Source organism: Schistocerca gregaria, chromosome 2 (genome assembly GCF_023897955.1).
Source record: "Schistocerca gregaria isolate iqSchGreg1 chromosome 2, iqSchGreg1.2, whole genome shotgun sequence".
Classification (NCBI taxonomy): Eukaryota; Metazoa; Arthropoda; class Insecta; order Orthoptera; family Acrididae; genus Schistocerca; species Schistocerca gregaria.
This window is the reverse complement of record NC_064921.1, coordinates 110,690,772-110,703,503: the sequence shown is the minus strand read 5'-3', so window position 1 is coordinate 110,703,503 and position 12,732 is coordinate 110,690,772. Positions and strand designations below refer to the sequence as shown.

Below are 12,732 nucleotides of genomic sequence, written 5' to 3'. Positions count from 1 at the left end.
TAAAATATGTATTTTAGTACTAAAGAGCTATTATAGAATGTAAAGTCATTCTATGTAATCGTGAGCATCTTATTTCATTAAGGTTAAAAAGTACTTGATTCAGAGATGGAATTCTAATTTTGTCTCTGGTGCTGAAGAATTAAGTCGCTTACCTGCTCAGACACACTATTTGATGTACGTATTTTCTGTTAAAATATACGGTAAAAAGAAAATTTCTCCTGTTCTTATTCAAATCTTCTCCCGCTCTGTGGAAATATTTTAGTGAAAAAGAATTATTTAATGTTAGGTGTGCAGAAGATGGCCCATCAGGCTTTCTTTTGTCCGGTGGTCATTGCGTGGAATTTAGTTAAAATTTTAAATATTGGGCTTCACCTTCAAGCGAACGTAATAAATACTTTGTATAATCATCATAATTTTCAAGCATTAATATTTGCAAAGTTCGTTGTATGAGAATTTTACGGGCTTCCGTGGATAGATTCAACTGCAGTAGGCCACAAGGTTTAGGTTTCTTCAGAATATCTTTGAGTTTGCAATTAAATTTAGTTCTGTCGTGAAAATTCTGAACTAAAATGAAGTCGGTGTGATACCAATGTAGCTATTTATAGTGAGTACAAATATTTCGTTTAACAGTAATAGTTTCATTCTACTTCTGATTACCTTTGAGCTAGCCGCAAGTTTAGATCACGTAATTAAACTATTACAAACAAAACTGTACTCAATGTTATTGATATTTCTTGTTATTTTTCCAAAGAAACCCTTGCAAAACTTACATTAAAACGAAAACACTTTAACACCGGAGAAGAGAGAGGGACGATATACCCGCATGTGGAGCAAGACAGGGATATTGCACTTTTTTCTAATCAGGATACATGTATATATAAGAAATTTACACGTTCCTTTGTATGTATTTCTATAGTTTAACAGTAGAGTCAAATCATATGATAGCAAACAAGATAGCGAACAACTGTATTTACCAGAAGAACTAAATATTCGAAAGTTTGTTACATGCAGAGAATATCCCTCCAAAACCTGTACCATACGAGCAATAGCCACAGATTTTTGTGACTAACTACAACATATATTTTGGGTACCCCAGATCTGACGCACGTCCTGTGTGATAAATTTATTAGAGCCGACAGCTCTCAACTTTATTTACAAATGAACAACAAGAAAGAAAGAATCTTTGATACAGACATTTGAATAAGGTGAAACAACGTCTAACTACTTAAAATGGACTGCATTAGAAGAAAGCAGACAAATTTTCTAGTTTAAGCATTCGAACGTTAGAATAGCAGATAACCTGTGACTAAGAACGCAATCCGTACGGATTGCGGGAAGAATCTTCCACTTCCCGATATTTCAGCTAAAGGAAGTATATTATCCCAGATAGTTATCGGTTAATTTATTCAGTATTAATTTGCTTTCTTCTGGAAAATCTGCACAGCAAAGGACATTAGACTACTATCAGAACAGGGAAGTAAAACCACAAACGACGCAAGCTGACAGTTTTGATCAAACAATTTTCAAGACATGAAATAGTCGAACATCTTTATGTGATGTTTTATGTCGAATGAAGTGGCGAACTTCAGCCTCTAGTTCTTTGCTTCGTGCCAACTCCCCTTATTTTTACCTCCATTGATATCTGATTGGTTCATAAAAGATCTTTGGAAGAGGCGAAAAAGAGATTTGTAGCTGCTGACGTTTATTATCCATTTGATGTCAAAACGAAATCAACAAGTAACAATTTTTAGTGAATTCAACTAGGTTATATTGCAGAGTACGGGGGTAAACCAGATTCGTACTATAACTCAGGATTATAATCACAGAATGAGGTTACAACAAAGGCATTGCATTTAGCTTGTTGGGCGATTCTTAACCTTATGTATCTGTGTCAGGATAAATAGTTCTATGAACTTGTGACATTAACACAGTGTATCAAGACATTATAACAAGGCGGCCTCGTAAAAACTCACTATGTAGTTATAGAAAATGTATGGATTGCGAAACAACACATGCAATTGTATTATTTGTTTGTGGAAAGGTAGAAAATCCTGCAACATGATCTCCTTCATTAATTCTAATCCAAACCTATGCCCACTGTGCTAATTGGCTCGCTCTGTTATACCGTACTGAGCAAAGCTGCTCTCTTAGAGAAGATTGAAGTGTTTTTTGACACTCAGTTTGTAACGGCAATCCACACAAGACGAATTTTTCCCAAGAAGCCCGTGCCATTTATAACACTTCCTTCTGTTGGGTCCGATGGGGCCCGTCTCCTCATCTCAGAGTAGCACATGTGTACTTCATCCACAGTCATTCTTTTTATACATCCCAGCCGGCCGCGGTGGCCGAGCGGTTCTAGGCGCTTCATTCCAGACCTGCGCGACTGCTACGGTCACAGGTTCGAATCCTGCCTCGGGCATGGTTAGTTAGGTTTAAGTAGTTATAAGTTCTAGGGGACTGATGACCTCAGATGTTAAGTCCCATAGTGCTCAGAGGCATTTAAACCATTTTTATACACCCCAAATTGTTTTCTCGCCTACAGTTTTTGTTCTCTGGCGTCCTTACAAATGTCTTCCCCTAAGTCCCTTCTTCATGCCTGTGTTTTCCACATGTTATTTCTTTTGGCTATTCGATGCCAACTTCATTCTTTCCTACCACATGTAACCACTCAGTTTTAACTATCTCGCTGAAACATCTCATCTCTTACGGGTCTCCCCTGTTTCTCGGTTATCCCAATGTACTGTAATGACACTTGCCAGTTGAAACCCCGATGGAAGCTACATGCAACACTAGCCTACAAGCAAGTAATTTTATGTTGGTCCAGACGCTATTGCACGCGGAATAAATACTTGAAACCATTTCTGATATATGTACGGATGGCACCACTCTGGTTCTCTGGAGACAGTATCATGTGCAATAAATCTGGGAGATATTATTTCAAAGCAACGTGAGAATGTAAACACAGGACAGGATTTTTTTTCTTTTGACATTCCTGTCTAGAATCAGAGTTAATATGAAGGAGTGGAAGAATTAAAAGCTGATATCCGAATGAATTTTATTTATTCATTTTTTTACAAAAATGGCTGATGATATGAAGGTATAGAGAAAGATATATGAGTGTTTCAACTGACTTCTTGTTTTGAGACTAGGTGCAACAGACTGCACCAGAAATATCAGTGATGGTGTCCGATGTACGAAAAGCTGACGTGCGCTCCGTGGCCGCCACCGCCGTATCCTCCGTGGCTGCCGAAGGACGAAGATCCAAATCCGCCGCCGAAACCACCGTGGCCGGAGAGAGAAGATCCCCCGAGGCCTCCGAGTCCACCGAAGCCACCAGAGCCGCCGCTGCCGATGACGACGGGAACCGGTTGCTTGACGACCACCGGGTGGGGCACTGGCACGGCGACGGGTCTGGGTACGCTCACGGGGTACGGCACCGGCTTCTCCACGGGTATCGGGTACGGCTGTGGCACGTGCACCGGGTACGGCCTGTCCACCGGCACGTGGACGGGGACGCTGACGGGGACCGGCACGTTGCGCTCGACGGCCACCGGGTACGGCTGTGGCACCGCCACCGGCACCTCCCTGGTGATGGTCACGGAGGTCACTTGTCCGCCGCCAGCGGCCGCACCGCCGCCTCCAAAGCCGCCGCCTCCGATTCCGCCCCCGAGTCCACCCCCGAAGCCAGCTCCGACGCCGCCGCCGAAGCCGCCGCCGAAGCCACCGCCGTAGCCGAAACCGCCATCTCCTAGACCCAGCAGGCCTCGCTTCTCGTTCTTCTTGGTCCCTTCTTTGTTAGTGGCTGCTTCTTTAGCAATGGACACGGTGCACATCGCCAAAAATACTGCGCTAATCTGAAAGGAGAAGGTGCTTGTATTATTGTTATGTACATAGTTCCGCGTAGTCAGCGCGTACACAATTTTCCCACTACAGCGCGCTAAGCACAACAGCGCAGGCGCAGCGCTCGTCCGTCTCCGCACTACGAGATGGCGCTGCCATAGAGACAGACCAAATTCTGCTTCCGCCGATCCGCGTATTAATATGTAACGCAGCCAACGAGATTGCTGATAACATGGAACCTTTTCTCCTCGCGGATCACATTCGCGCAGTGATACATGAACGCGCGAGGTGTTATAACGAGTGTACAGACCTCCGATTAGCAGTCTGCATTTGTCTGTACCAGTCTGCGCTAGTCTGTACCAGTCTGTACGAGTTCTACATTTGCCTGTACCAGTCTATAGTCAAGTTTCATTCTGCGCCTAATAAGACTACCATATTCCTCTACATACCCATTAAGATAAATGTATACACACTTTTGTCAAGTATCAGAGGTATATGTGAGAATAAGATTAACGTACCAACACCAAAGGAACTTCAGATCGTCAATTGTAAATAGCATCCTGAACCAAGTTAAGTAATTTTTATGCTTGTTATTATTGTAATAAATGTGTGTGAAAATTAATCAAGTTCTGTTTAAAGTTGGTCACCGTCAATCTGCTACTCTAAACGTGCAAGTGGCATCTCTATCGTCTGACGTAACGGCAGAAGATAAACACGCCACGATAAGACCACGAGACATATTGCTGACACTCGCCAACTTCGTTAGAGCGACAAGTCAATCTGATGGTGTGTGTACTGAAGGTCTTACAGTACGCACACCACAGTTATGTACACTAACAGGTGACTGATCAGTGTCATTGCTCATTAAATGTCGGCATTGTAGGTAGATGACTTCATTAATCTCTCCATTAATCTACACTTGCGATACTTCATGGAATGTTTACTACGCTATGAGAACTGTATCATACACTATCGAAAATCAGTGCTGTATAATGGTCTCTGTGAAGCGTGGTATAGTATCAGAAACTGCATTATCCCTGAAAATATGAACCTTTTCAAGGGACCGTGTGGAAAAAGTGCTAAACCACAAGAAATGAGTTTGGTTCGTAGCATGTTATATATTCGTATAAATACAAAGAAAAAGAAAGCGAATTATTTGTTGAAAGTGGTCAGAAATATTCTGAGAAGCTTATGAAGGTGCTGCAAGATGGATTGTGCTCAGAAATAATTGTTAAGAAAAAACATTCGATACGTTGCATCGTTTCAGAGTTAATTATCGTTGAAATTAGTCAGTCAGGCCGTTAAGCGCGCAGATTCTATCGGTATCGCCAAATGTGGTCTTTGTTTGGTTCCCTAAACCAGAACATGAGAGCGATAAAGAAATTGGACATAGAGCGGTTATAAGGATCGAACCCGAGCCACGGACTGAGCAGTCTCCCTGCGTAGTCATCTACGTTAGCCCGCATCTCGTGGTCGTGCGGTAGCGTTCTCGCTTCCCACGCACGGGTTCCCGTCTTCAATTCCCGGCGGGGTCAGGGATTTTCTCTGCCTCGTGATGGCTGGGTGTTGCGTGATGTCCATAGGTTATTTAGGATTCAGTAGTTCTAAGTTCTGGGGTACTAATGACCATGGATGTTAATTCCCATAGTGCGCAGAGCAATTTGAACCATTTGAACCATCATCAACGTTATGTAAACAACTGACACTAACTGGGGAGCAGCTTGATAATGCTCGCGCAACGCCCTGATTGTCTGACTTCAGTGCTAGTTAACTCGGAAACGGCGCAACTTATCTAATTTGTTTCCCTTATAGTTATTTCTCACCACGCCATACGCTACAACATCTTTACAAGCATTTGAGCTTTCTTCTCACCATCGTGTATAGGCGACATTTCTTTCTATTGGTACGTCTAGAATTACTTATTACCAGCACGTGGTTCGTTCGGAAATACAGCACGTAAGATGATTAGACTAATCCTATTTAAACTAAGGGTACCACTTTCTTCCTCCTACTGGCAATAGTATTTTAACACAGTATAGTTGCTCTCAGTCCGAAATCAGACTGAATTGGTAAGATAATTAATTATTTTGGCGAAGTCCATAAATATCAACAGACCATTTGGCATTTTTTCTGCTGTATCACCTGCATTTACACACTTTAATATACAGGGTTACTCTAAATGATGGACACGTTTTCAAAAATTCGTACGTATTCAAGTACAAATAAAAATGGACAAGCTTTATACCAATGAAAAGAGAAAGTTTTAGAGTTTTGGGCGGGCGCTCGGTGATGGTTCCAGAGGCGCCCGGTAGAGTTCGCACGGCATTTTCCAACAGGATGGAGCTCCCCCCATTGTCACGGTGATGTGCAAGGATTTTTGAATGATCGAGCAGAGGACTTGAGGATGTGGCTCTGCACTTTTGGCCAACGGGATCCCCTGATCTCACATCCTGCGACTATTTCTCATGAAGTTATGTGAAGGAAGCTTTTTACGTCTCGCATGTACCAGCCACTCCGAACGATCTGCGGTACCGGATCACTGCTGCCGTGCACTCAGTAACAACAGACACCGCGTCGATGTTTTTCGTAAAGCCAACGGTGGCCACATTGAACATTTATCACATTTCTAATTATTAAATAATTATCAAAAACTAATTAATTACAAAACATTGAGTTTATTGAACTCATATTAAACAATATGAAAAGAACTTTGAAACTTCCTCTTTTCATTGGTGTAAGGCTTATTCATTTTGGATTTGTACTTGAATAAATACAAAGTTTTGAAAATGGCTCCATCATTTAGAGTAACCCCGTATATTCTAATTTGGAGCAAAAATTCCTTTCCAGGAACTGCGTTCATTTTGTGTTGATTCTACGCACGTGATAAGCATGTTTTTCACGTTTCTTGGCATCTCACTTACAACATTTCGAGTTAATATAATTCTTGCGGTTTTCATTTATCTGTAGCGTGCCGTGTTGCTTAATTCGCTGGGGTTAATTTCTACAACCTGTAAGATTCAGCCCTGGCCAACGAGGTTAAAATATACTAAAACATCAGTATCATAGTGAATGAAAAACACACTACACTTTCTTATTGTCTTACAACATTTGTTATCGGTTTTCAGCCGTTAGACTAACATCAGATAAACAAAAATTATATGTGCCAATGAAATTGACAAGATGAAATATTTTTTTAACTAAACACATCTAGAATTTCTCTCAACTGAATGCCAAAGTTGATAAATATTAACTCATGTGTCTCTTTTTATATTACACCTTTGAAAGCAATATTAGTTTAAGGTTTACAAAGTCATTAAGACATGTCATGAAGTGACAATGGACGTAGAGGTTCAAATAACCTCAAAGGAAAATAATAGCATGAAATTTAATTGACCAATATACATGAGATAATGTAGCCAAATAGTGGCAGTCCTGTTTCTTTTATAGCTTTTTACCCTGAAATAGCGTGCATCGGCCAACAGGAATGCTCCAATAGTGCTTAGCAAGGGAGCACGTGAACGTGTTGTATGAAACCACGCTTCTCCACCTACAGAGCTCAGACCGTCGAATGCTTGTACGTTGTGTCGCTAACTCAGTGACATTGCGGTGTAGCTGGAGATTACCCAGGATATTAATGGATAAAATACGATGCCAAAGAGTGTATTAGAAAAGTCTATTTATGAATAAAATATGATCATCTACAATCCAGAAGAGAAATCGGCTAGCAAATTACTAACGAAACTAACTTTTTCCCCGAAAAAAAGTGTTTACTCACCTTAATTTTCTATTTCCGTTTTCTTCTATTGATAAAAAGGAATCGAGTGTAGAACAGAATATCAAGGGGTGTACAACATAGCATACTGAATTCAGTATCTACATCAATAAAATAAACCAAAATATCAAGCAACTTCAACGCGAAGCCAAGATATTTTTATTTTAGTTTCTGTAGACGATTGCTTAACGCTGGGAGAAAATATGACATATATGGAGTCCTATACACGTTGAATCAACAATGTCAAACGTTCCATGTTGAAATTTTACAAGATTAGACAGATTTTAGGCAAAAAATTCAGTTGGAACGTAAATGCTTTGGGAAAAATAGTTTTGCAACCAAGTTTTTATGCAATTATTTCCATAATTTCTTCATGGAGGAAAACGCAAAACATGAAGTACGAAAGTTTGGTTTCTAAGATGGATACGAGCTTACTCAAAACCAGATAACATATCTAATGAGGTAGTTAGACAGGAGATAGGAAAAGCAAGAAAAAATCTTGAAAACGACATAGCACAGGAATACAAGTTACTGATGAAAATACAAAGAGGCAGGGAGAAATTATTTAGGAAGGCCTAGGAAGTGATGAGAAACAAATTTGTCAGGGAAGAAGTGGCTAGCTGTGTAAGTAAAACAGTGAGGAGGGTCTCATTACCATTGTACCCCGATTTTTTTTTTGATGCATCTACGCCACATAATAAACAAATAAGTAAATGAAAAGCTTTGTAGAACTTCTGCTTTCAGGTATGGAGATGTTTAACTTCGCGATCGCATTGACGATTGTGTTCGCAAAATAACATGCAGGCCTACATTCATTTATACTTACCCAGAAGACAGATTCTTATCTTTATTTCTCCTCTTTTGATATAGTTAGCTCCAGCCTCCATAAACGATTCAAGTTATACATAAAAGAGAGTAGGTTCGCTGTGGCTGCGTCGGTCTGAGTTTTTTGTAATTTTGCTAAATGAATTGTTGCTAGAGTTGGCTTGATTTCTTCTCCTTGCTTGATAGAATATGGTTTCAACGTCTCGTTTTAAGTGTGGTGTCACCGCCAGACACCACACTTGCTAGGTGGTAGCTTTTAAATCGGCCGCGGTCAGGTAGTATACGTCGGACCCGCGTGTCGCCACTATCAGTGATTGCAGACCGAGCGCCGCCACACGGAAGGTCTAGAGAGACTTCCTAGCACTCGCCCCAGTTGTACAGCCGACTTTGCTAGCGATGGTTCACTGACTACTTCGCTCTCATTTGCCGAGACGATAGTTAGCATATCCTTCAACTACGTTATTTGCTACGAGCTAGCAAGGTGCCAGTACCCGTACTATTGATATTGTGAATCATGTGCCATAAAGAGCGACGTTCTCCGTTAATGGATTAAAGTTAAGTATTCCACCAGCTACGTCCGTTTTTCTCAATTGTAATTCCCTTGTCATGCTGCAGACCTCACGCCAGCCTGCGTGAGCTAAAACGCGTGCATTTCGGCCTCCTTTAACCATACGGTTGGCTCTCCTGCCAACCACAACAGTAAGCTAGTTGTAAACGGTGGTTAAAGTAGATAAACACACGAGCGACGGAACCTGAAGCATACTTCCGTTGTTTATACCGACAATACTACACTCCTGGAAATGGAAAAAAGAACACATTGACACCGGTGTGTCAGACCCACCATACTTGCTCCGGACACTGGGAGAGGGCTGTACAAGCAATGATCACACGCACGGCACAATGGACACACCAGGAACCGCTGTGTTGGCCGTCGAATGGGCTAGCTGCGCAGCATTTGTGCACCGCCGCCGTCAGTGTCAGCCAGTTTGCCGTGGCATACGGAGCTCCATCGCAGTCTTTAACACTGGTAGCATGCCGCGACAGCGTGGACGTGAACCGTATGTGCAGTTGACGGACTTTGAGCGAGGTTCGTATAGTGGGCATGCGGGAGGCCGGATGGACGTACCGCAGAATTGCTCAACACGTGGGGCGTGAGGTCTCCACAGTACATCGATGTTGCCGCCAGTGGTCGGCGGAAGGTGCACGGGCCCGTCGACCTGGGACCGGACCGCAGCGACGCACGGATGCACGCTAAGACCGTAGGATCCTACGCAGTGCTGTAGGGGACCGCACCGCCACTTCCCAGCAAATTAGGGACACTGTTGCTCCTGGGGTATCGGCGAGGACCATTCGCAACCGTCTCCATGAAGCTGGGCTACGGTCCGGCACACCGTTAGGCCGTCTTCCGCTCACGCCCCAACATCGTGCAGCCCGCCTCCAGTGGTGTCGCGACAGGCGTGAATCGAGGGACGAATGGAGACGTGTCGTCTTCAGCGATGAGAGTCGCTTCTGCCTTGGTGCCAATGATGGTCGTATGCGTGTTTGGCGCCGTGCAGGTGAGCGCCACAATCAGGACTGCATACGACCAAGGCACACAGGGCCAACACCCGGCATCATGGTGTGGGGAGCGATCTCCTACACTGGCCGTACACCTCTGGTGATCGTCGAGGGTACACTGAATAGTGCACGGTACATCCAAACCGTCATCGAACCCCTCGTTCTACCATTCCTAGACCGGCAAGGGAACTTGCTGTTCCAACAGGACAATGCACGTCCGCATGTATCCCGTGCCACCCAACGTGCTCTAGAAGGTGTAAGTCAACTACCCTGGCCAGCAAGATCTCCGTATCTGTCCCCCATTGAGCATGTTTGGGACTGGATGAAGAGTCGTCTCACGCGGCTGCACGTCCAGCACGAACGCTGGTCCAACTGAGGCGCCAGGTGGAAATGGCATGGCAAGCCGTTCCACAGGACTACAGCCAGCATCTCTATGATCGTCTCCATGTGAGAATAGCAGCCTGCATTGCTGCGAAAGGTGGATATACACTGTACTAGTGCCGACATTGTGCATGCTCTGTTGCCTGTGTCTACGTGCCTGTGGTTCTGTCACTGTGATCATGTGATGTATCTGACCCCAGGAATGTGTCAATAAAGTTTCCCCTCCCTGTGACAATGAATTCACGGTGTTCTTATTTAAATTTTCAGGAGTGTACATACGGCACAGGCACTATTAACAGCATGATCTTTAGCACAGTACTAACAATATTAGTAGATACATGTGAGAAAAATTTCCAACAGCCCTGTAATTTGAGAATGTCTTTATTGTCTCACACGACTAGTTTCGGAGGCATCTTACCACTATCCTCAGGCCCCACACGATCAAAATGGTATTAAAATTCCTAGGCACATTTTTTGTGGAGTCATTGTTACTAGTACGCGTTGGTCGAGGAGAGACTCCTGAGGGAAGCTAGCCCACATGTACTAGTCACAGGCACTCCGTCTTCAGGCATCAATTTGCTCATCGGGACCACCCGACCGCCGTGTCATCCTCATTTGCGGATGCGGATAGGAGGGGCGTGTGGTCAGCACAACGCTCTCCCGGTCGTTATGATGGTTTTCTTTGACAGGAGCCGCTACTATTCGGTTAAGTAGCTCCTAAACTGGTATCACGAGGCACTAGTAACAAGGACTCTACAGTAAACGCGCCAAGGAATTCTAATACTCTTTTGGCCGTGACGGGGCTTCAGGATGGCGGTAACGTGCCGCCGAAACTAGTCGTGTGAGACAATACCAACATTCTCATGTACGGCTGTCGTGGCACTTTTTCTCATTTGTATCATCAGCTGGTGTCCCTCGTCCGTACAATAGGATGGAACTCCATAAAGTGGTAGATAACTTTAGCACATAAACAAGAATCTAAAAATACTTGCAGTCAAACAGATGACGCGGAATGTTCCTTGGCATACCAGTAATTCGAATTACCTTCGTACATTTAATTAGCTAACAGTACCACCGGAGCCTATTCATCGTTAGTTGTTCTGGTATTACACCCAGTTAGAAAAACTAGGAACCGTGGAGAATGAATTTTCAGTCTACGGTGGAGTGCGCGCTGATTTGGAACTTCCTGGCAGGTGAATGCCGTGTGCCGGACTATGACTCTCACGTTTGCAAGGCAGGGCATAGGGATCGCCGGAAGCAGAGCTGTCGTGGCGGGGCGTGAGTTGTGCCTGAGTAACTCAGATAGTGGGTTCGAGTCGCGGTACGGAGCTACAGTCTTAATCTGCCAGCAAGTGTCACCGAGTTGGTGTTGGAAGGTAGAAGGGTCGAGTGACCCCTGTTGAATGGGCAGCATTACTATCTGTTCCAACAGAGATTCGTTTTTTCTGTTAGGAGTGTCATGAAAGTGGTGGGGTGTGGACTCAGTTGTCACCAGACCCTGAATTAGTTACTCGTTTCTCGTCATGACACAGAATCCTGTTTCGCTCGACTGACTGAACGATTCTTGCTGCGAAGGTATCACGCATTCGAGCAGACTCTTTGAACACCTACCGCAATTATATTCGAATATGAACTAATCAAAATATTATTAGAGTGAAATGTTGTTTGGTAAGTTTCGACCTCACATGTAAATCTCATGCCCATAGGATTTTTTAATGGATACGTCATTATCAAAACATGATATCCTCAATTCTAATAGTTATTTGATGAAACTCTTAAATGTGCAGTATTTATGTTACACATTGTAACAAATCAAAAGACTTAATCGGTAATGTGTTGATGTACTTGACTTCCTTAATAAAAATTATGTGAACGATAATACATTACTGCAGTAATTGTGATTGGATTCAGAAAAAATCGCTTTTATCTTGTTTCCTTTAAATTACAGCTTTTGTTTTAAAGCCAATTTCAAATGTATGCCTATACAACATCCATGGCACAGCCCACAGTTTGGTTAGAGTCGAGAGATACATCAAATCTCCAGTGCAATAACGGTATTGGGGTATTGTAGGACTTAATTTTATACATACCGTTTTGGAAATTTTGGAGACTGATCTTGAGTCAGTAATCTCGACAAAGACCTACTCGCTTTTGTATTATCTAGTTTTCTAGTATCTAGTTTCAGTGATGCTGTCTTCAGACCAGAGTCGTATTTCATTTACAAAGTTGATTGGTACTTAGCGTAGGGCACTACTGCGCCAACTGATGCCTGCAGTAGCACAGCACTATGAGTCTGGTCAACAGATGGCACTGCTTAACCTAGTCTTCAGAAGGTAAGAAAATAAAAACGAAATCAC

General features: G+C 43.1%; 1 protein-coding gene across 1 annotated transcript in view; it reads right to left on the bottom strand.

Moving 5' to 3' along the window:
• LOC126335664 (uncharacterized) overlaps window positions 1-12,732 on the bottom strand; it is a 116,902-nt gene that overhangs the window by 46,184 nt on the left and 57,986 nt on the right. The window contains exon 4 of the mRNA XM_049999119.1: window positions 3,180-3,854. Within this exon, the coding sequence (XP_049855076.1) occupies window positions 3,180-3,854 (675 nt within the window). The remainder of the gene's footprint in view (window positions 1-3,179; window positions 3,855-12,732) is intronic.